This window comes from Suricata suricatta, chromosome 4 (genome assembly GCF_006229205.1).
Source record: "Suricata suricatta isolate VVHF042 chromosome 4, meerkat_22Aug2017_6uvM2_HiC, whole genome shotgun sequence".
In the NCBI taxonomy this organism is placed as follows: domain Eukaryota; kingdom Metazoa; phylum Chordata; class Mammalia; order Carnivora; family Herpestidae; genus Suricata; species Suricata suricatta.
Genome location: NC_043703.1, coordinates 131,356,399 through 131,380,406, shown reverse-complemented (window position 1 = coordinate 131,380,406; position 24,008 = coordinate 131,356,399). Strand labels below are relative to the sequence as shown.

Genomic DNA, 24,008 nt, shown 5'->3' with positions numbered 1-24,008 from the left:
ATGGGCAAAGTAAAGTAAATGTTATGCTAAGTTACATTTTGCCACAAAAACACACTGCACACTCCACCCCCAGCCCTATTTTCCTCCCTGGGGCTAACTCCTCCTAACATGCTCTGTATTTAATTCATTTATTTTCTGCCCCTCTTCACCTGTAGAATGTCATCTCCATGAGGGCAGGGGCTTGAGTTTTTGTCTACTGACGTGTCCTTACCAACACCTAAACCAGAGCATCCGCTAGGAACGTACGCTCCATGTCTGTCGAATGCCTAACACATGGCTTTTTGCTTTAACTGTCACCAGGAAAAGGGATGTCCCTTCCGGAGTTGTCTCCACTCACTGCTACCCTCAGCAGCTTGAATGCCACCAACAGTTTGAAAGGGGTTCTGAAACATGGTTTATGCCCCAAGCAGGTTCTGGCCAGTCCTGCTGGCCTGTGTGTCCCTGGGTCAGAGGCAAGGACTGTCAGGACACAGCAGGAATGCAAAGAAATAGTATGAAAACAGGACGACCCGCACACGCCTGTGCACTTGGGGGGGCAGTGCCAGGAGGCACGTGCAGGATGTCCTTCCAGTGAGTCAGGCTTGCCTGTCAGCTGCCTCTGGACCTAATATAGCTCTCAGAGCTGTTTCCTCATTTGTAAATCAGGACGGTACCTTCCCCGGAATTCTGAGGTGCGAGTGAGAAACATGTAAAGCAGCACAACGGAAATGCAGGGTGCAGAAGTTTCCCAGGAAGCATGCCCACGTTAAGCCCTGGGTATTTGCTGACACTCAAGTAAGGGCCGCAGCCTCCTGCTCTGGAAGGCACAGTCCCCCAAACAGCCTCCAGAGGGCACCACATCACAGCTCTGCACAGTCAGTGCCCCAGTTCTGCGGCCTGGTGCGCACCTCCCACCTCTGCACCAGAGCGAGGCCACTGTGGCTTTGCAGATAAAAGGGACCCCAGTGACTCTGCCCCATCTCACGCAGGACCCTGCACACAATAGGTAGCCCTCACCGCCCCCACATGCAGGGGATGTGACCCCATGGCCTGCGGCCCAGCACCCAGGGCACTTGCAGGGAGGGTGGCAAAATTCAGCCCCCCCACCCCTTTTTGTCCACCACAGAGACTCCAGAAACCTGGAAAGATGGGCAGCATGTGGGAACTGGGGGCTCAGGACTGGTACTCAGGCTGGTATCTGGCATTGCCCAGGAGGGTGGTGGGGAATTGGGACACCCCCCAGCAGAGCCAAGAGTGGGGATGACCACCTTCTGGCTACCCCATCACTTAGGGGGGCAGCTCTCTGGTGTGTGCCCATCTGAGCTCCTCCTCCACAGGCAGTTTCCAGAGCCGGAGGCTGGATGGGATCCCTTCAGCCCTGTAGCCCACCCCCTGGTGCCAGATATGTTGTGTGTGCCCTGGTCCAGATTCTGTCATACTCAGTGGCAGCACTGGGCAAACAACCCATCTAGGGCCTCGGTCGTCATACTGGATTGCCCCTCCCAAGGCCTAAGGTCATGAGTCTCCCAGAAAGCAAGAAAGGTCCAGCCGTGCAGGTCAGAGGCCACCACTGACCGACCAATCTGAGGCTGGAGGCTAGAAGTTGGGGGCCTGGCCCCACCCCTACCATCCTGTATCCCTGAGCAGCATGGCCTTTGCAGGATCATGAGGCTCAGCAGGCTGCTGAGGACAGGCAGCCTGGGCAGGGCGGGAAGCCTCAGAAAGGGGCCCTCCAGCCCACCCTCCTACTGAGTCAGATGGCCCCCACTGCTCCCCAAACAGAGCCTTTAGCAAGGAGGGAGTCAGGCTGCAGGGTCAGAGTGAGCCCCCAGAACAACCCTATCTAATGAACACAGATGCACAGGCCAAGATTCTGGCCCCTTCACTCCCCTTTCCCTCTAGGCACCTACCCAGGTCGGGAACCTCCTGGGCCACTCCTGGGCAGCAGGCGAGGGGGGAGTGGGGTGGGGGCTCGCTGGGAGGACTGAGCAGCAGTCCCTGTAAGTCCACCACTGGGACAGACCAATTCAGGTTCCCTGCTCACATCCACAGCCCCCAGGGCTCTTCCTACTGTTTGCTGTTTGGGGGCCTGTGGTTTAGCTCTGAGTACTGAAGTCGCACCCAAGTACCTAGCTCTACTCAATCACTACGGGGCAGAGGGGGTGCAGAGCATGTCATTGGCCCTCTCTGAGCCTCAGACCCCCCCCCCCCCACCTGACAGGCAGTTGCCCTGAGACTCTACCATGAAAGCGGACAGAAAGCACAAGATGAATGTCCCAGCCTCAAGTGTGAACAGGAGAGGAGTTCTGTTTTGGCTCCTCCTCTTCAGCAGGGGTGGGAGCATTTCAGGTCTGAGTGGATGCAAGGTAGGTCTCCCTCCTTGGCTGCCCCAGCCCTGCCACCGATTCCACCCCACCCCCCCAAGCATGCCCCAGCCTCACCTGCCCCTGTGAAGGTCCAAACCACGCACACCTCAGGGCTGGGTGGATTCACATTGGTCTTTTATTGGATTTTCCATGGGCAGCCTGCATATCTCAAGCTGCGACCCAGCTCCCTGGCCCGTCACCACACTCCCGACTTCCGCTCTGAGGACCTAGCTGGGAGCTGCCAGCCCGGCACTGTCTTCTCCCACAGCACTGCAGCAACTGGGGCCCCAGACATGGGCTGCTTCCTTGAGACAAACCCAGTTTTCCCATCGCCTCCCTCTTTGTGCCAGGCTGCCCAGACAGAGGGCATGTTCCTGCGTTGGGCACAGCCAAGCTCTGCTGAGGACGAGGCTCTGGCCCAGACCCCTGGCAGTGCCTCCCTGGCTCAGGCCACTTCAGACCCTGCACAGCACAGCCCCGTGGGCTCTGACCTAAAGCTTGGTGTTGAGGTGGAAGAAGTGAGGAGCTGCATAGGCTGCGGCTGGCGGCATGTGCCATGCGGACGAGGCTGGGCAAAGTCTGTGGCGAAGGGCACTGTCGAAGGATGCTGGGGGGAAGTGCATCAGACTGGTGGCCATGGGTGAGGGCGCCGTCGTGGCTAGGAAGTGGGCCGGGAAGGTAGGGATGACCAGGGGACTGAAAGGGAGTGTGGCCTGGCCCTTTAAGTGGTCCGGGGTGCCAGCAAAGTTCAGTGGACAACGCAGCATGGTGCCCCTGTAGGCCTCCGGGAGGGCAGGCCCCAGTGCCGGGCCCAGCAGGCAGGACACAGCCAAGCCAGACCCTGTGGATTTGGCACCACACTCCTTGGTGTCCACCTCCTTAAGAAAGGGAGACACTGCCCGCAGTTTTTTGCCACCATGGGCAAAGCCCTCTTCTTCCAGGCTGCGCTTGTTGCTCAGGCCTGGGATGCTAGGGAAGGTAGGCAGGGGTGCAGGGCTCTCAGCAGAGACCTTAGCCATGGGGGACACCCAGCAGGCTTTGGGCTTGGGGTAGAGGCTGCCCTTTCTTGAGCTGCCTTTATGGAATGCAGACGGGCGGTTGGCATCCCCTCCCCACACCAGCTGGGGCTCTTTGACCAGCAGGCCCTCCTCTTTGCCAGGGGGGCCCAATAGCGCCCCATCTTTAAGACTGGGGAGGAAGTCCCGGGGGTGCTGGCTGATGGGCTTCAGCACCTCAGTGGGGTACGCATGGAAACAGCCAGTGAAGATGGGGGCTGGCAGGCGAGGACCCGCCACAGCCTCCTCCCTGAGGCTGCCGCCAGGTGCCTGTGATCCCTCCTGAGGGGTGAGCCGGTGCCGGGAGTTCTCAGCTGGCTTTCCTGGGCTCTGAGGACTTTCCGAAAGGACAGCCGGGGATGCCTGGGGGTCCCCATTAGGGCTGCCTGCCCCATGGCTACAGCCCTCCTTCTGGCACTGCAAGGCCTCTGCCTTGCTCACCTGGGCCAGGAGCTTCTTTTTGGCCAGTGGTGACATGATGCCATGTGTTCCTTTGCAGTAGAAGCTGGACAGGAGCCGCTTGTAGGCCTCAGGGCAGCTGCTGGCACCCACGAAGGGCAGAGAGGGCCCCACGGCTGGGCCTGGCTGTTCTGTGCCATCCCTGGGGGGCTCCTGGCTGGGAAGCCTCACCAGGTCAGGGGCAGCATCTGGTTTGGTCTTTCCTGGTGTCATCTGGAAAGAGAAAAGTTCATGCAGGGCTGGGTGTGAGCCTCATATCCTGACCTGGGGGCCCTGTGGCAGCAGAGTCACAGAGGGGTCCCAAGAGCCTCTGTTCGCTCTTCCAGAGCCTTTATGAAAAATTTTCAAATGTCTTCTGTCCTGTGCATGGGTGCAGCATGGTATCGGGACACAGGGCCTGGTGAATGAGTCGCAGGCTGGAGTTCAGACCCCATAGGGTCCCTCATTTGAACCTGCACAGCCATGACCTGGAGCCCCCCCATGGATCTGCTGTCAGAGTGGGTTCTGGCTATTCTGGGCAAGGTGCTCTGCGGCCATGACCTGGGCAAGGAGAGGGAGGTGTCTGGCAGGGGACCAGGGGACAGGGAGGCCCGGAGTTGGCTGGTGGCCCCAGGTGGGCTCAGAGCTTACTTGGTCTAACCGCTTCTCCTCCTTGGCCTTCTTTGGCTTCTCGGTGGCCCCGTCATCCCCGCGGGGCTCCTTGGCCATCTTGTATTGCTTCCTGGGCTTGGAAGGAGGCAGTGGTTTGTCGTCCTCCCCCTTTAGGTGCCGCACATATGGGAGCACCAGCCTGAGCGGGAGCACAGCGTGTCCACCAGGAGGCCAGCCTGGCAGGCCCGCGCCACACCTCCCTCCCTCCTCATCTGGTCCAGGAGTCGTGCGGCGTGGCCACATGGCCTAGCCCTGAGCGGTGATGAATGCAGCACAGGCCATTCAGGTGGCTCGCGTCCTGTGGGTGGGGCGTATGTCCCGTCCCGCCTTGCACCCCGCACCCGGCCCCCAGGTCCTGCTCTGGCCTTGGCCATGCTCCGCCCTGAGGTGAGGGCCGAGGGAGGTGTCCTGTACGCAGGGTCTCGCCGGAGCCATACCTCTCGTAGTGGCGGCGCGTGCACGTGGCGGCACTGGTGCTGCCCGGGCTGCCCCCCAGTTCGTCATACACGTTCTTCCAGAGGCGGCGGCCGGTCACCTGCAAAGGCACCACATGAGGGCATGACCAGCGCACCCTCCCCTGGCTGTGGGGTCCTGGCAGCTCCAGGTCCCCACTGGACAGGGACAAGGGCTGCAGTTTTGCAGCTGCTCCTCCAGCAGCGGTGGTGGTGAGGCGGGAAGGGGCAGGGGAGGCGGGAAGGGGCGCACCAGGCAGCCAGCCAGTCCTCCCTCCCAGGCGCAGCTGCCCGGCTGCTGGCCCAAGCAGCTTTCCGGGCAAAGGGAGCATGGAGAAGACAGAACAGATGGGAAGACTTGCTTTGTGGAGCAAAGTGCTGCGGGCAAGGCAGGCCCTCTCCCCCACAGCATGCAGCATGCAGGATACTGGGGAAGGGGCGGGGTTTGGGACCCTGCCTCTTCCTCCTATCTGGAGGTGAAGACAGCTCTGTCTCCAGAGAGGGCCCTTCCTCCCCAGTTCCCACAGGGTGCTGTTGGGGATGGCCCGGGAGATGCAGCAAGGCAAGAACTCAGAGGTACCTTCCTTACCATCTCATAGGCCCCCAGCTTCTCCACTGCTTTGTAGATCTTCCACAGGTTAACTGGAGAAAAGAGAGAGCAGGGCCCCTGTCAGTCTCCGTAGGGGGAGGGGACAACCAGCAGCCCGTTCCCATGGACCTGTCAGGCAGGCACAGAACCAGCACACCCAGACAGGGCCACTGCAATGGATGGGTGCACCGGGCCCCATGCACTGGCAGTCCAGCGGCCAATGAGGCTGAATATCCGGCCCCACCCACTGCAGCCCTGTGCCTGGAGCGGGGGGTGCCCTTTCTGTGGGCTGGCATCACCCAGGGGTGTCCAGAGTGGAGATGCCTGCCCTGACACCCTACCTGGATGGGATCCCCTGCCAGGCTCCCCCTCCCTGCCTGCACCCCAGGGACGCACTCTGCTTGAAGCCGAGATGGGGCACCCTCTCGATGGGCGTGTGTCGCTCCTTCATGAACTTGTAGAGGCTGACCAGGAAGGCCTGCTCCTCCTCCCGCTCCTGGTCCTCCTCCCGCTCCCCGCCTGCCTCGGGGGAGTCCTGGGGAAAGAACAGGAGGCATTGGGATGAGCCCCCAGTTGGTGGGTGGCCGGGGACAGGCAGAGCCCACTGGCTGCTGGGGAGGAATGAGGCGTGTGGGCCCCAACCGCAGGCTCCCATAGGAGGGAGCAGGCCCCCAGCACCCAGCTTACAGCTCTGGGCTGGAGTGATTGTCTCTGGCATCAGAAAGAGGCAGTCATCAGCTGTCAGCGCGCAGGACCCCCCAGGCCAGGGTCCACAGAGGCCTGGCTCCAGAGACAGCCTTAGGAGACACCCTATAGCTCCCCAGGCCTCTCTCCAAGCACAGATCACTTCTCTCTCTTGCTCTGGATTTGTTCTGTGTCTCAGCTCCTCTACCAAACTGCGAGTTCCTGGTGGCAGACTCAGAGTCCCCAGACCGAAGGAACAAAGGTGCTTGGTGTTTTCTGGCACTGCAGGGTCCTGTGTCCACTGAGCTGTTGCCGTGGTGGCCTGCCTCTCTGAGTTTCCAGTCTGCCTGCTGGATTCAGGGTGATGAAGTCCTATCCTGGGTTCCTAACACACTTCTCTCAGATACGCAGGACCTGCGGTTTCTGCTTCCAGAGGGGCAGTATCTGCTGATGTTAGTCATTTGGCTGGTGGCTCAGGACAAAGGGGCATGGGTGAGTTGGGGCTCAGGGCTTGGAGAGCAGACAGCTCCCAGGTCCTGGAAGGGGAGGCCCCAAACACCAGAAGGAGGTAAGCCATGAGGGCCTAGAACAGTACAGAGAGCCGTGCATTCCCAAAATATTCTATTCAAATACCGTTTCAGTGTTTCTGACCCTGAACGGAGAACTCCGATAATGAATGGCACACAAACTCACGAGTCACCAATGAAACTGTGACACACTGGAGACCAAGGCAGCTGGTCTTGTGCAGGCCTCGGAAGGAAGGCATTCCCTCAGCCGCTCTTCCAGCGGATCTGCTCTTCCACACACGCTGTTGAAAACTGTTACCGTCTGCAACTACTCTTCTATGTGAATCAGGACGTTTACTCCAGACTGTGCCACCAAAGCAAGTGGCCAACATGAACGGATTCCGAGGCCAACGCTCTGCAGTGTCACCCACGGCTCACTTTCAGACCCCACATACCAAAATGGCCTTAGTGATCTCACTGAGGGGCTTTAAGACCCACGCTGTAAACGTGGAGGGACGCATGGACGTACATGTGTTTCTACACCTTAAAACAGTGCTTTTATCTGTTTCATTCATCGGGGTTCCAGGCAGGTCTTCATATGATAAAAGGGTTCTGCTAGGAAAACTGAGTCTGAAACCCCTGCCATGGGTGATGGGAGGGTTCTCCTGTCCCTGGCTCCCAGCTCCCACACCTGGTACAGGCCCGAACCCACAGGGCTGGGGCCTCTCCCGGCTCTGCAGACCAGAGCATAGGGAACATGTCCTCCTGAGAGCCTGGGGAGTCCCAAAGTTCACTTGGGAGGCTGTGCACAGGGGAGGGGGGAAGGGCAGGGAAGAGGCCCCCAAGGGTTGCCCAACTCACCTCCAGATGAATGGGGCTCTGGCTCCTGCTCTGTTCACCATCGGGTTGAGGGGACACGGATGGGTCTAAAGGATCACCCTCCTCTGACTGTTTCCTTTTCCCTTTGACAGGAGGTGCTGCAAAGAGAGGAGCAAGGTGGAGGGGTTGGGGGGGAGAGAAGGCACTTGAGATGCAGGCAGGAAGAACAGGCAGCAAGGAGAGGTCCTCTGGGAGAGATGGCAGGTCCTCCCGGCCCCCATCTGAACCCGCCAGGTGGGGAGCAAGTCCTCGCCTTCCTTGGGCAGTGTGTCCTCTGCCCCCTGGTCCCTGGCTGCACACAGGCCGGCCCTCTACACACACCATGGGCTCACCCTCCTCTCTGCCAGGCTCACCTCCATGCCTGCTACTGTTCCTTCCTCTGTTCCAGCCAGCTCCCCACATCTTTTGAAGGAAAACTTAAACCACTCTGGGGTCAAGTCAGAGGAGAGTAGGGTCAGGCTGTGTCACTCAGGGAAATCCTATTCTCTAAAACCTGCCCCACCTTCAGGCAGAGCATTTTCACAGCACCTCTGCCCAGGGAGAGCACAGAGGTTCCCATGTTGGTGAGCCCAAAACATCACACTGGGTGCTTGGATCCTCCAGGAATAATCAAGAAGACTAGAAGCTCCTGTTTATGAAACATCTGACCTTTCTATGAGCACCGGCAGAGGCCTAACTGCCCCTAATTACGCCACTTGCTCCTGTCACCTGCAAGGGTCTGGTGACCCTTCAGGTCTCACCTGACAAGCCACTTCCTGTGGGTGGCCCTCCTCAGCCCAGCACAGCCATCTTGCTCCGCTGAGCACCCTCGGCCACTCACGGCCATCCGGACTGAATTGCCCACTATGTGTGTGGCTTCCTGACAGTTCAGTGAGCCCCCCCAACCCCAGCACCCCACACAGTAGGCACCAGGTTTCAGCAAGAAGGAGTGAGTCTCACAACAACGTGCATGGAGGGCAGGAGGAACCCTTTTAGTAATGGCAGCTGTGAGCTGAAAGTTGCAAGAACACGACAACTGTGTCCCTGCAAAAAACACTGGCAACCGCCTCCGGCCCTCTGACAGGCTGGCAGTGCACCTCAGACCAGGAGCCCGGGGCCTCGGATCTCCCTTTGATTCTAACTTTCTTTTCCTTTTTGTTAACCTAGGATGAGCGGTCCCATTCTCCTGGTTTGCTCCAGCTCAGGAAATCCTTGCCGCTGAGCACCTAGGAGATTCCCTTTCGGTCCTGGAGAGAAAAAGAATCTCCATTACAATAATAAACTCCTACCAGCGAGGCCCACCCGGCCATTTGGCCACAGGACGGTGTCCCCTTAGGTCGTTGCTCATGGAAGCTTCACCATGCTGGCAACTACTCACTCATGCCCCGTGGGTCCCTGGTTCTTCCATGTGCGTTCTCTTATTTAGTCCCAGAAGGAAGCTCACTTTTTTTTAAAAAAAAAATGTTTATTTTGAGAGACAGAGGATGTGTACACACATGTGTGAGCAGGGAAGATACAGAGAAGGAGAGGGAGAGAGAGAATCCCACCATGGGGCTCGATCTTACCACTGTGAAATCATGACCTGAGCCCAAATCAAGAGTCGGACACTTAACCGACTGAGACACCCAAGTGCCCCCAGAAGGGATCTCATTTCATATTTTTAAAATTTCTTTTTAATGTTTTTATTTATTTTTGAGAGAGAGAGTGCGCACAAGCATGTAAGGGGCAGAGAGAGAGGGAGACACAGAATCTGAAGCAGGCTCCAGGCTCTGAGCTGTCAGCACAGAGCCCAACACGGGGCTCAAACTCCCAAACCGAGAGATGGTGACCTGAGCTGAAGTTGGATGCTTAACTGACTGAACCACCCAGGTGCCCCCCAGGAGGGATCTTGTTTTAAAGAGGGGAAACTGGAGCCAGAGGAGCTAAGTTGCTGGTCTCCCTGGGAGACCAGGGTTCAAAACAAGGGCTGTCTGACCACCCATCCAAGTGGCCTGGCCTTGCCACCATCATGGTTGCTATTATCATCCCCAGCATTTGCAAAGCCTTGATGAGGAGTCCAAGTAAGCCTGGAAGAGAAACCAACCCTAAAGCTTGTCAAAGAGAAAGGCACTCAGGCCTTCCTCTCAGGCTGGCTTCGGACCAATCAAGGCACAGTCAGTATCCAGAAACAACTAGGTGGTAACAACCGACTTGCCCCCCACCTCCCCAACGGATGCCTTTCCAAAGTTCTCAGTGAGTCTGTGCCTCAGTCTTCCCTTCTGTGAAATGAGGGAGAAATCCTGTAGTCCTTGGGGCACTCTCTCTGAATCCCTGAAGTCCACCAGATCACTGACTCAGCCACCTCCCCCAGCTCTTCTCCCTGCCCTCCTACCCTCTCCACCTATCTTCACACCCTCTCTGCCTTCTTTCCTGCCAGCTCAGCCTCTCAGCATGAAAGGACTCTCTCCATCCTGAGTCCCTACGTGTGGTGTCACTGGGGCTGCTCACTGGAGCCTTCCTGCAAACCCGGGGTGCAACCCTGGTACGTGGCTGCGCACAGCCGCAGAAAAATAAAGTGGTAGGATCAGGACCCATTAGAATCACCAGGGAGCGTTTTAAAGGCACTGGTGACTGCGTCCCCATTGGTGACTGTGACCCTACCCCCAGCTCCAGTCTGATTTAAGGTTCCACATGGGGCAACAGTTTAAAGCTGCCCAGGGATTCTCAAAGGGGGCAGCCAATTTGAGAGCCACTGGGCCAGAGGACCACATCCCTTCTGCTTGGTTCCGGACTTAGTGAGCTCTGCCTGGGCCACACTGAGGGGGAAACCTCCTGAAGCTGGGCACTCAGGTTACCTGGAAAGGAGGTCACCAATCTGAGCTGTTCAACCCCAGACAGGAAAAGGATGAGAGCTCCTGCCTAGAGCCACAAAGGGGAACGCTCTCTTTATCTCTGCGTCCAGCTGAGTCCCCAAATGAACTCAGCCTCCACTCTCTCCCAACCAGGCTAGCATGCTCTCTGCCCTGGCGGGGCCTTCTGGGCCCCACTTCCACAGCCTCAGCTGAGAAAGAGGAGAGGCCTCTCCCTCCTTCTCCAGGGTGCCCTCTGTCCTGTCCCTGGCTACCCCAAAGCCTCCCTTCCCCAGGCATTTGTAGATCAGGGTTGCAGAGCATCTTCATTTGGAAAAGGGTTCTGCTAGGAAAACTAAGTTTGAAACCCCTGCCACGAGTGACAGTCCCGTCTCCCTGCCCGGCAGGCTCCCAGCTCCCATACAAGGGCTGCCCGAGGGAGGGCTGGGCTGCTCTCCTGGCTCTGTGGGGGAGGAAAGGAGCTCAGAGACCGGCCATCCCAGTCTCCCAACCACATCCAGGCTCCAGAGGCACGAGAATCCCACCTGCTCCCGAGTGACCGCTGCTGCCCAGGAGCCACTGAGTTATGGTCTTGCTACAAAGCCGTGGCTGCCCCACTGTAACCAGGAGGTGGATCCAACTTGCAAAAAGAAAACCTCTGCTGGTCAGAGGAATGTCATTCAGACCCAGCTTTTTCCATCCAGGAAGCAATGATGACAACAATTATGATGATGATTTCATTGTTAACTGTGAACACAGCTGGAATCTATAAGGTATGAGATGAGGATCTAGGCATATTTCCCCCCAGTGGTTAGCTGTCCCAATATTGACTGGGTGATGCCCTTCCCCCCAGGATTTGAAAATGCTACTCTACCCGTAATCTAAAGGCCTATCAGGAATCTATAGAAGGGACGCCTGGGTGGCTCAGTCAGTTAAGCCGTTGACTCTTGATTTCGGCTCAGGTCATGATCTCATGGTTCATAAGATCCAGACCCACATCGGGCTCTGCACTGACAGCATAGAGCCTGCTTGGGATTCTCTCTCCCTCTCTTTCTCTCTGCCCCTCCCCTGTTTGGGTGCACCTGCGTAGGCTCTCACACTCGCTCTCAAAATAAATAAACAACTACAACAAAAGGAACACATTTGTAACTGTTTCTGGACGTTTCTCCTCTGTTTCCTTTACTGTGGAATGCTAGTACTCATGCACATTCTTTTAATTGTCAAACAACTTACTATCCCAAGGGCAAGTTCCGCATCATTACTCTTTTTAAATAATTTTATCTGGGGGCTCAGTCAGTTGAGCATCTGGGGGCCTGGGTGGCTCAGTCAGTTGAGCATCCAACTTAGGCTCAGGTCATGATCTCACAGCTCGTGAATTCGAGCCCCACGTCAGGCTCTGTCTGCACTGACAGCTCAGAGCTGGAGCCTGCTTCGGATTCTGTGCCTCCTTCTCTCTCTGCTCCTCCCTCACTCGCACTCTGTCTTTCTCCCAAAATAAATAAGCATTAAAATAATTTTTTTAATTTTTTGATGGGTTATTTATTTATTTATTTTTGAGAGACAGAGACAGTGTGAGCAGGGGAGGGTCAGAGAAGGAGACAAAGAATATGAAGCAGGCTCCAGGCTCTGAGCTAGCTGTCAGAGCAGAGCCCCATGCAGGGCTCGGACCCACGAACAGTGAGATCACGACCTGAGCTGAAGCCGGACACTTAACCGACTGAGTCACCAAGGTGCCCCTAAAAGAATTCTTTTTATCTGAACTTCAGGATAATTTTGTCACATTCCCTTTAAAAAACACACACACACAAACCCCACTGGGGTTTTGGTTGAATTGTATTTAACCTTAGAAATTACTCTGAAGAAAGAGAACACCTTTCTGATATGGCACCTTCCTTTTTCAGAACCACACATCTCCCCAGATTCAGGTCTCCCTTTGCTGTCCTCGGACGTTCCTTCTTAAAGGCCCTGCGTGTTTTCTGTTGAGCTGACTCCTGGTGTTTGGTGCAGCGAGGTGAGAGTGTGAGAAAAGCTTTGGCAATCTACAGTAGGACTTCGCTCCATGGCCTCTTATTTCCTTCTCTCACCGCTGGGAAGAGAACAGGAGACTGATGGTTGGGCCAGGAGATGAGCCCTTGGGCCCTTGTGACTCAGTGCTTCCCTGGGCAGTAAATAGGGATGCCAGGGTGCTGGGGGGTGGGGAGGTGCTGCCCAAAGCCCTTCTGGTATTAGGAGTCTGATTTAATTCCATGGCTGGTTTTAAGTCCAAGCTTAAACCCCAGAACCTGAAACCCCAGCAAGAAGAGGTTAGTTTCAGTCACTAACTCCAAAAGAGGATTCTCCCTGAAGTCTACTTGTTCTCAAGCGATTCCTTACTTCCCTTTCCGAATTATACACTCCCCCAACTCAGCTCCGTGCTCTGCTGGGCCGTGGAAGAGCCATTTTTATACACTGCTTCACTGAACCTTCCCAGACACCCAGTGGTTACGATCTGCCCCCTTTTACAGATACAATACATGAGGATCAGAGAGGTTCTATAATTTGCCGGAAATCACATAGCTTACTAGTGCCACAGCTGGGATGCACCAGAGCAGTCTGACTGTCTCAAAACTCAGAGCCCTGAGATCTAGACTTTTTAATGGAAGCAGGGAGACCCCAAGTTCCTTATCTGTTCAAAGGGTCTGGGCTTGCTTCTTTCCCTGAGTGGGTCTACAACCTCCCATCACACCAGTCCTGTTAATCTGTTAAAAAGTCTGGCTCCTGCTGACAGGCTGAAATGAGGTAAGAATGGGAAGGAGCTCTGGCCCCACAAAGGTACATCTTTTACCAAGTCAGCCACTGCCTTTGTACTGCAATGTCCCTTCCATAGCGGAGTGTGCTTAGTGTTCTAAGCAGGACAAGGTAAGAAACAAGGCTTCCCACACAAACCACAGCCCCCTCGGTGAGATCCAAGGTCTACCTGTCCTGCTCACTCCCCACACTGTATCTCACTATATATTACGCAGTATAAGCCCAGAGAGGGGCTTGGGCTGTGACTAGTTCAAAGCCATAGAGCCTGTCAGAGACCTAGTGCCAGACAGCGCCACTCATCTCTCTCTCCTCTTCTCTCTCTTTCCCTTTCTCTCTTGCCCCGCCCCACCCCATTCACCCTTGGTGTGATGGGAAGGAAGCAACACTTCCTTTCATGAAAAGTCACCCACTGGGAGCACTGTGTCAATTACGTCAATTACGACAATAATGGTAACAGCAGCCCAATAACAGCCAGCAGAAACCGCCCCACCTCGCTCAGCCGCACCTCGCCGGAGGTTGTTGGCTTAAGTTTCTCTTAGTTTGAGCTGGAGCTGAAACAAAGACAGCCTTTGAGGCGGCCAGTCCACTCCGTGGCTCAGGAGCCGGCTGCCTGGCAGTCTCGGTGTGGAGCTTTCTCCAATGGGCAGTTTGGGGAGGGAGGACCTGCCAAGGGCTGTGCGTCAGCCAGCACTGAAATCAAATGGGCCGGACAAGGGACCCCCGAAGGGTGCCGCTTCAGCCCCAGCCCTGCCTCAGTGTCTCAGCTGGGGCACAGGAAAACGGGGTTTGAGAGCAGCTAGGGCCAAGACGACAGTGGAGAGAAATACAGAAAGGTAGGTGGCATGGGGGCTCCAAATGTGAGACTACCATCTCCTAACCCCACTAGGACTCTTGTCCCCCATTAGCCAGCTCTGGTATATCCTAAAAGACCCCTATGCCAGGATAGGTGGAATCCTAAACGGTCCCTCCCCTCCAAGTCCCGGTGGTATCTGATGACAGTAACAGCTCCATCTATGGTCTGTCTCCTATGTCCCCATAAACTAAAGTTCGTGTTCCCATTCCACCTATGGAGAAACCAGGCAGAGTGGCTTGTCCAAGACATGGCCCAAGAGTAGAGACAGAGCCAGGACATGAGGAAGGCTCCTAGCTCCTGCCTGGGGACACTCCATAGCCTTTCAGCGTTTCCACCTTACTGTAGAGACCCCAGGGGGCTAAGAGGGACTGTGGGCAATCCCTGACCAGTTAACCACCAGGGAACAGGAGGACAAGAGGTAGGGGAGAGGTCTTGGGAGGTCTGCCTCTCACTGCCAGACCTCACTCTAAGTCTTAGTTTCTCCTCCTGTAAATCAAAGAAAGAGGGGCTGATCCTCTGAGGTCCTTTATACCTCTACCACTCCAGTTCTACACACCCCAGACAGGTCCCCAGGGCTCCGGTGGAGTCTGGAACGCCACTCTGAACGATAGACTCTCTAGACACGATCTCCCACCCCTCCTTTGCCCCAGTGGGCATGTAGGCGCAGAGACGCTGATGCCCTCAATAGTGGTGCTCGGGAGGGGGGACGAGAAGCACCTGTTATCCTCCCCTTGGACCTGCGGACCCCTCCTTGACGGCTGACCGCCCCGAAAACAAAGGGACGCTGGACCCGGCCAGCGCAGTGCCCCCGGACCTGCACCCTGAACCCTCAAAGTCTCGCGCTTAGAGAGCCCAGCCACCCCCGACCCACTTCGGCGGGGCTGAACTGCGAAGAGACCGAGACGCACCAACTCCGCAGCTCCGGCTGAGTGCGAAGGCAAACAGCTCTCTCCTCGCCCGCTCGCAGCCTGCGCTTCAATTCTCTAGCTCCTTCTCCCCCCACCCCCACCACTCCCGCGGCCGCCGCCTTGTCCCTTCAGGAGCCCCGAGAAATGAGAAGACACAAGAAAGAAGACGACAGCAAAGAGAGAAGATACCTCTTTCCTGGCGGGGGGCAGAGGAAGGTGGACAGGAGACAAGAATAAGAGAGAACAGAGAAGAAAAGAGAAAAAGGGAAGAGAAAAGAGAAAGAGAAAGGGTAAGGGGCGGGAAGCCGGTAACCGCCGAAGATCAGAACACCCCTCTGCTGAAAGAGGAACAGTTGATTCTTCAAAGTGCATTGAGCAAGTTCTTCAAAACCCGCGCAGAGTCACTTTCAGGAAACGGCGGCCGCAGTGGAAAGCGCCCCGCGCGCGCCCAGGGACCCCGGTGCCTCTTCTCGGCGGCGCCGGCGGGTTCTGAGAACCGCGGGGATGTGACGGGGCGGGGCGGGGGGAGCAAATGGGGGCTGGGAGGCAGAGAAACTGCTGCGGACAGCCTGTCACAACAAATTAGCTGAGACCAGCTCGAGATTGAAACCACAGCAGGAAGTGGGATGACAGAACCGTACAGGACTTAGTAAATTTCAGCCAAGAGACGACCAAAAGAGTTTCGAGATAAACGTCCGGGAAGCCCCTGGCCGCCAAAACTTTTTGTCTCTCCTTTTTTCGAAGAGTGAGCGCCGACACCCAGCCTCACCCCTCCAGCGCAAGGCGGAGGGCGCTGGCGCCCCAGCCGGGCTAAGTTGTCCGCGCCTTCGCCCCGGAATCCGCCCCCGGCCCCCAATCCGCCCCTCCTGGCGACCCCGATGGCCACGAGGGCCTGGAGGGCACGTGGCAGAGCAATTTCGCCCTCCCCGCGAGGCCGCCAGGCCCGTTCCGGGACAGGCCAAGGAGCCGCTTACCCATGGTCCGGAGAGGTCCTTCGGCGCCGGTCCGGGGCCCTCCACAAGTGCAGCTCTCCAACCCCGCGCTCTCAGCGCAACTGGCCTGCGGCGCAGCGAGCCAACCTCCTCCCCACAGCCCCGCCCCACCCCTCCCGGGCACCGCCCCCTCCCGCTCTGGCCTCCGGTTGGTGGGTCCAATTCTTCCGCGCGCGGCCGGGGCCGCCCCCTGAGCCCGAGGGCCTCTGGGAGTTGTAGTGCGCTTTCCCTCTCCCCAGGCTCAGAGACAGAGGTACCTGAAATAGGCAGGACACGCAGGAATCACTGCTGCCTATGTCTCTAGGGATAAAACTAATTTTGGAAAATTCCTCCTTGCTCGTCAGCAGGACACTGGGGCTGACTGGGTTGAGCAAAGTGCATCTGACTTTGACTTGAACTGGGTTATGTGTATTTTCCAACTCCGACCTAGACCAACATAAAAGTAACGGCGGTTGGTGTTAGCTAAACAAGGACCTCATCCCAAACCAGCAAGTCCTTTGGTCAAAGTTCTGTGGGGTCCCAGAAACTCTTGGGGCAACACCTGCAGATGTCACAAGGCCAGCATTCCAGCTGGGAGGCAATACCCCTGCTTGGGGAGCTGAGGCTGAGGCTAGGGTGGAGTGGGCTCAGAAGAGCTGCTGAGCACACTGAGGCAGCTTCTACCATAGGGAGGAGTAACTTGGCCAGGTGCGTGGCACAGAAGAGGAAACTGAGGCTTGCCTTTGAGAGCCCAAGGTCTCACAGCATCATTCACAACAGCCAAAAGGTGGGAACAAGCCAGCATCCATGGACAGATAAATGGATAAAAACTGTGGTATATCCATATAATGGAGTATCATTCAGCCTTAAAAAGGAAGGAAATTCTGACATATGCTACATGGATGAACCTCGAAGACATTATGCTCAGTGAAATATACCAGTCACCTAAGGACAAATACTATATATGCCATTTCTATGAGGTAATTAGAGTCCAATTCATAAAGACAAATAGAATGGTGGTTGCCAAGGGCTGGGGAGAGGGAGAAATGGGGAATTGGTGTTTAATAAGTACAGAGTTTTCATTTTGCAAGATGAAAAAGTAGCAATGAATGGGGTGATCTACGCACAACCACCTGAAAGAACTTAATGCAACTGAAACGTACACTTAAAATTGGTTACAGTGGTAAATTTTATATTATGTATATTTTGCCACAATTTGAAAAAAGAGGCTAAGGTTTCAACATTTGGCTAGCTAGGACTTGAACCCTGTTCCTAACACATAGTAGGCGCTCACAGTTTTTCTTTCTGTTGATTATTTTAGTACAACAACTCTAGATATTACCCATCAAATCATTGTCCCCATTTTATGGGGTAAAACTGATGCTCTAGGGGGTTACTTGCCTCAAGTGATACAACTGGCAAATGGCAGAATCTGAGCAAAAACCCAGGCATTGGAGCTCTGGAACAAGCCTCCTTATCCAGTCACCTCAGCCATTTCTCAGCAGTGCCATTAACAGAATCAGGGACAACAGCCTGAGCAGGCGGGAGCGTGAGGGGAAGACAGAGCGCTGGTGAGGAAGTAGTGGGCCAGCAAGATGCCCACCAGTTGCTTCAGTGGAGTCCTGGAATCCAGGAGTGAGATGCAGACTTGAAAAGCCCTCCTACCCAGGCACCCACCAAACTTTTTTGTACTCATTACTGCCCATCTAAACAAACGGACCAGGGCTGCAGGTTGGTGGCCCTGGGATGGAAGATCTCCTACAGGCTCAGCCCAGAGCAGACAACACTGTGAGCTCCCTTGTCTCCCTCATAATGGGTTGGTTCATAAGAGCCAGCGCCTGTAGATTTGGTAACAGACACATCATCCATAGTATTTAGTGACTACCCAGAACACTCGTTATTGTGGTGATTGTAATGGCATGCCCCACTTACCACAGTTCACAAACTCTCCAGGACGGCTGAGGCTGCGGTGGCAGACACTGCAATGGGATGCCATCAGGAAGTTTAATGACCTTTCTAGTTCCCCTGTCACCCATTCTATCAGGATTGATTGATTGCCTGAGGTTCTGGACAGAAACCTGCATGCTCCCCTCAGGGTCACTGTCTGGGCCAGATCCTCCCTCCTGGATTGCATAGCCCCTCTGACAAAGAGCTCACTACCTTGCAAAGCAGCAGCTCATCCCACCAGGGAATAAGGTTATTCTGCCATCCAGGCAGCCAACCACACTTACAGACACTGGCTGTTGTGCAAAGCCTCAGCAAGTCAACACCTGCCTGTGCCAACCTAAGAACAATATGATCTAAATGTAATTACCTCCTGAGGCAACTGTTTGCAATAGAATGTAATTTACAATGGCCAATAAACCTTGCACAGGGACAACATCTCCACTTACTTCCCTAAAAGCATAAACACATCCATTGCTCAAGCCTCTTTCTCACACATCTCCACCTCTTGTCCACAGCCATCCTGCCCCTCCTGCACCCTCCATCCATGGGGTCCCAGCCCAGGACGGCCTGAGGGTAGTTGCTTAGCCCCTCAATGTCTTGGTGTCTTTCCTCATGTCTCAATAAAAACAAGCAAGCAAACAAATAGACCCCACTAACAAATGTATTCTTCCTGTAAAACATTACAAACAAATCAGCGCTCTCTGACGCCACTCCAAATGCAGTGCCCTCCTTGCCCCAGAGATAAGGACTATTATCAGATTGGGTAAAATCTTCCAGGACTTGCCCTATTATGCATGTTCATAAATATGTGTATTCACGGTGTAAGAAAGCATTTAGCTCTGTTTTATGTGTGTTTTTAAACAAATGATACAATTCTTTTCTATGTGTTTTTAAACAAATATTACAAATCTTTTTTTTTTTTTTTTTTTAGAGAAAGAGTGAAAGAGAGCAGGGGAGAGACAGAAGTAGAGGGGGAGCGAGAATCCCAAGCAGGCTCCACAACCCACACAGAGACCCTGTTTCAGGGCCCATTCCCAAGATTCCAGGACTACAGGATCATGACCTGAGCCAAAGCCAACAATCAGTTGCTAACCCACGGAGCCACCCAGGCGCCCCAAAGAATACATTTCCAATTGTTCCAGTCTTGCTTTTTTGTCCAACAATAGGTTTTGGAGATCCCTCCATGTCAGAACACAGATCTGCTTGTCTCATAACTCCTGGGCTGCATGCCTTGGTGTGGCTCTACCGCAGTATCTTTAAATAACTCCCTCTTTAATGGCCTTTCATCTTTTTTCGACTACATGAATCCTCTGAGAACATTCAGGACCACCTTAGAACACTTTCAGGGCTCAGAAGCTTACAAAGTGTGCTCAGAGAATGAGCTAAGGCTAAAAACTGCCTTTCCCGGAGCCCTCCATGTCCCAGCACCCCTTGCTGGCCCCATTCTAGGAAGAAAATCTGGCCCTGGGGGTGGTTCTCCTCCAGGAGCTCAGAGCTGGAGAGACCATTCAAGAGCTGTCCACCTGGCCTCATTTTAGAAAGGAGGCCACTCGGCCCAGAGATGTTAAGTGTGTTGCACAAGGTCACACAGCGAGTCAGTGCTAACTTCTTCTGGGACCCACACAAACCCATCCAGCTCACTCAGGAAACGACACACAGCCAGTTTTTGCCCTGGGAAGCTGTGTTCCCAGGCTCAGCAGTTGCACAAGGCCCCCAGGGCTTTGTTTTCAAAGGAGAAATGAAGCGGGAAGTATTTTTAACCGCTGGCCCCGCCTTGCTCCCTCCTTGCTCCCTCGTGCTAGCTGTCCAGGAAAGGCCGCTTCACAGTGGCATTGCAACTCATGGAAAACAACAAACGCCCAAAATAGATGATACCCAAGCTCAGGAATGGAAAAAATTGGCTCATGGCTTCAAATGCCTCTTTTAGAAAAAGCCAAGAATAGCTTTCAGCCTTTGGGGACCTGCTGGGGGTGAGGGAGTGAGGAGGTGTGGTGCTGGGGCAGGGATCCAGCCAAGATGGAGTTCGCCAAGGGCCCAACTTCCAGCCGGAAGAATTTTGGCCACTTTCCCCCAGGGCACATGAAAACTAGCTTCCCCAAGCTTTATCCGTGCAGGGAGCCCTGTCTACACCCAACTGCTTGTTCACTCTAACCCCACCCCCGCCACCCCACCCCTTAGCCAAGCTCTTCAGCTGATTCTGGAACAACTAACTTCCTTTGTTAGGCCTTGCCCCATCTGGGAGCTCCTCCACCCCACCACGGTCCTAGCTGGGTGGACACCTGCTTATTCTGCCCTTCCTGAGCCTGAAGGGTGAAAGCCAATTCCCCTGTGTATGGGGGAGGGGGATGACAGAAAAAATTGGGGTTTCCATCCCTACTCAGGTAGCCCAGCTATGTGGCCTTGAGCAAATCACTTGACCTGTTGGAGCCTCAGCTTCCCCATCTAGAAAGCAGGAGTAATGTCTCATATATCCAACATTTGTTGTTGGTCCTACTATGTGCCAGCACTGGGCTAGACACTGAGGAAGTAGCCACAACCAGAACAAAGCCCTCATCTTTTGGATCAGAAGATGTAGCCTGCCAACCTCATAGACTGCAGAGAATTTCTTCACACAGTTACTGAGCCATAGTCTGGCCCTAGGAGGGTACAATGCCTTGGACCAGTGTTTATCAGACAATACACCAAGCATGTTAGGTTAATTATGTCACTTAGTATCATCTCAACCCTGTGATGTGGACACTGTATTTAGCCGCATATTACAGTTGGGGACGCTGAGGAGCAGAGCATTAAGTGCTGGACAACCTCGGAGGCTCATCTGCAAACAGTAAGTCGTAAAGAAAGGCCCACTCTGCGCTAGGTCCCAGGTAAGTCCTAGGGACAGGAATAACTGAAGCCTGGTTCTTTGTGTCACAAAGTAAGTAAATAAACTGGAGGTCAGGACATACGCACAGAACAAAGACTTCTTAAAACGTGGGCCCTGTGCAGCCCTTTTACTAAAAATAAGATCTCCGTTGTCTCTTCAACACGATGTTCTACTACTGTCTCCCATTTGACAGAGGAGTAAACCAAGTCACATACGGGTTAAGTGACTTGCCCAATTACCGCGCAACAGGGGTTTCTCCTGCAGGGTTCCCTATCACAGGCAGGCTCCCAGTACGGACCCCGCCGCACGCCTGCACCTGGCCGAGATGCGGAAAGCTGGGGTGCAGCGCGACGGACCGGCTAGGGGAGAACTACGTCTCCCAGGATGCTGTGCGAGGGGTGTGTAGGGGCGGGACCGCCGCGAGCACTAGGCTGTAATTTCTTGGTATTAAAAAAAAAAAAGGTAGCACAAGCGGAGAAAGAAAGAATCAAAGCCTCAAGCGTCATGTCTAGGAATAGCCTCGGAGCCAGGCCAAGTCATTATAGACGATGAGTAATCCGGTTAAGTCATTTCTCTAAACACCATTCCTTGTAAGAGAATTAAAATATCAGTTTACATCAGAGGGGGAGAAGCAGGCTCCAGAGGTCCGGCCGGGAGCCCAGCCAGGAGGGGGCGCGGCTGGCGCGCCTCTGCTGCTCTGCCCTACCCCGGGGCGGGGCTGGATGCCAGGGCCTTGACAGCTGGACCCTGGGCTGGGGCAGCCAGCCAGTTAGAGGGGTCGGGGGCGAAGGAGGTGGAGGCGGGAGGTGGGCGGGTTCGCGTCCCGCCAGTCCTCAGTTTACTACGTTGGTAAGGACTTCGGGGAAAGTTTGGGGCTGCCCCCTGTCGGAAGAATCGGTGTCCCTCTTGGAGGCAGCCCTGCAAAGTGAATGGTGGCGGGGAGGAGTAGGCCAGAGGGGTTCTCTTTTCTTCAGCTCCCGGTTTCCAGAATTCATATCCCAGGCAGCTGCAGGCCTACTGTCGGAGTGAGGGGTTGGGGATTGGGGAAAGGGAAAGGGAAAGGGGGGAGGGTCCCCGATCTCCTGAGAATTCCCTTAAACTTGCAGCAAAGTAATGGGTGTGGCGATGACCACCAGCACAGCTTCTGGAGTCCTGAGGGCAGGATTGTGTTGAATTGGGGAGAGCTATCTGATCAAGAAGCTGCCTCTTCGCATCTAGAACCTGTTGTCTGAGACCCCTCCAGGGGCAGCAACATGAGGTGAGTGCCAGCTGCCAGCCAGACACAGGTCTCCTCCCACTCGTGGCCCTAACCCAGATCCTTACCAGGGAAAGCTGCTGGGGCCCTGAGACTGCCCACTGGCCCCCAAGGCAGCATAGAATAATTGAAGCTTAGAGAGACTGAAAATTTGAGGCAGGCCAGGGCCAGCTCTAAGCTCCTTACACACATTCACTCTTGGCAGTGAGTTAGGCCCTTTTATTATATATTTTTTCATTCATTCATTCATTCATTCATTCATTCATTCATTCATTCAGCCAAAGGACAAGGGGATGCACAGACCAGTTCACAAGTTCCCAGGAGGCTGCATTCGGTCTCAGCCGGGCTACTGGAGTGGGAATTGCCCAGGCTCTGAAGCCAGCCAGGCTGTTTTCCCGTCCTGGTGGCCCCGTTTGCAGGAGAGCTAGCATGACTTCCTCACGATCTCTCATCTTCAATTTCCCCACGTGTAAAACAAGGTTAACAATACTTACCTTGCAAGATTAATATGAAGGTAGAAATAAAATAGGCCTCCAACAAATGACCATTCTGTTGTGCTGGTGGTGTTATGTGAAAACAGCCAGGGCAAATGCAGTGTGCTTCTGAGTCGGGAGAAGAAAGAAGTGAATATTTAATCAACCCTCTTCCCCCACCGCAACTATCTCTTTGCACAACAGGCATCTTCCCCAATGGCCCTTCTGCACAGCCCTGCCCGGTGTGCTCCCCACGGGAGACCTAGGCCGAATTTCCCCTCAGGCCTTGTTCTTGGTGATCTGGTCCGGGCCCTGAGACTCCCCTCCTGATCAGATTTTCTAAGTTTTCAGGTAGTAGCTTCAAAGTCTTGAAGTCTCTGGTGGGGTCTTAGGGTCTAGACAGGACGCCGGGAGGAATTATGGGCAAGGTAAGTGAGTCATCTCCAACCTGAGAAGGCTCCATCAGCCTCTTCAGTGCTTCAAGCCTGGGCTTTGGGCTAGAGGAAGCTGCTTTAGTTCCTGCTCCCCAGAGGAATGCATGGGACCCTGCTAACATCAAAACTAAAACTTCCAGGCTTGGAGTTTTCTGGGACCCTTTTGCTCCCAGAACTTAGGTCAGTTGGACGTTTCCTGCTCTCCTGATGGCTCCTCACACCTAATCCCATGCCTGAAGGCCAGGCCTCTGCACTCATCATCTCGGTATTACCTACCCTGCAACGGCCACTGGTGAGGCCTCTCCTCCCTTCCGAACATCCCAACAATGTTTGAAGCAGTGCCTGGCAGGGAGAAGCCCAGGGGAACTCAGATCCAAATGGTCCTGCCTGCACCTCAGGCCTTCCTTCCTTCCCGCTCTGCCAACCAAAAGCTCAAATTCTCCCCACACCCACCATAGATCCTTTCTGCTTCTGTGTACCCAAGCCCATGTGTACAAACCTGTGCATTTGCACACGCATCCTGTGTGCAGAGGAGCCCCTAGCTCACACACAGGAACACATACACATATGGACACACTCAGCTGTACTAGAGAGTCCACAGCCCCTGGACCTTCCTTCTCCATATCTGGGGCACCATGTTGACCTACCTTGGACACCCTGGAGGGGAAGATGGTCATCCAGCCGTCCTGCCTCTCCCTAGCTGCCCATCTGTGCCTTGGTTTCTTCAGCCATAGGACGGGCCTTGTGGGATTTTGCTGTTGCAACTGACTTCCCTCCACCTTGGCCTCGGCAGGTCCGACCACTGGTACTAGCCACAGCTGAAGACATAAGGCCACATGTAGGTGGCTTCTTTGGGCATTGGGCCAGCTCTTGGGCATGGTGGCGGCTTGACATTTACCCCTCCCTGACAAATCTTGCAATATAGCCAGAGGACTGTATTCCCAGTGCTGTATGCACTGTTCCTGACACCAAGTGTTTGTGCGTGCTGTTCCCTCTGTGCCTGTGTGCCCTTCCCTGGCTCAGTAGGTCCCGCCATGTCCACCCAGGAACCTCTGCTCATCTTCCAAGGCTCATCATGAAGCAGGAATCC

General features: G+C 54.9%; 1 protein-coding gene across 3 annotated transcripts; it reads right to left on the bottom strand.

The window, feature by feature from the left end:
• Nucleotides 1-2,459: 2,459 nt before the first annotated feature.
• ARID5A (AT-rich interaction domain 5A) lies at nt 2,460-16,052 on the bottom strand. 3 transcript variants are annotated; one of them, XM_029937873.1, is made up of 7 exons: nt 15,950-16,052; nt 7,603-7,718; nt 5,948-6,086; nt 5,552-5,604; nt 4,948-5,045; nt 4,490-4,649; nt 2,460-4,072 (listed from the first exon to the last, which is right to left on the bottom strand). In XM_029937873.1, the coding sequence occupies exons 1-7, from the start codon at nt 15,951-15,953 to the stop codon at nt 2,837-2,839; spliced, it is 1,806 nt and encodes a 601-aa protein (XP_029793733.1). In that variant the 5' UTR covers nt 15,954-16,052; the 3' UTR covers nt 2,460-2,836. The 3 variants fall into 3 exon arrangements, with proteins under 3 accessions (XP_029793733.1, XP_029793735.1, XP_029793734.1); XM_029937875.1 differs by lacking the exon at nt 15,950-16,052 and adding an exon at nt 15,165-15,185; XM_029937874.1 differs by lacking the exons at nt 5,948-6,086; nt 15,950-16,052 and having other exon boundaries at nt 7,603-7,692.
• Between the last annotated feature and the right edge of the window lie 7,956 nt (nt 16,053-24,008).

What these genes read in the sequence shown, in the direction of transcription:
- ARID5A (XM_029937873.1), bottom strand. An exon ending in AGCTGGGGGCCTATGAGATG is followed by an intron (nt 5,046 to 5,551) that starts GTAAGGAAGGTA and finishes GTGCCTTTGCAG; the next exon opens with GTGACCGGCCGCCGCCTCTG. An exon ending in AGGAGAAGCGGTTAGACCAA is followed by an intron (nt 4,073 to 4,489) that starts GTAAGCTCTGAG and finishes TTCTCTTTCCAG; the next exon opens with ATGACACCAGGAAAGACCAA.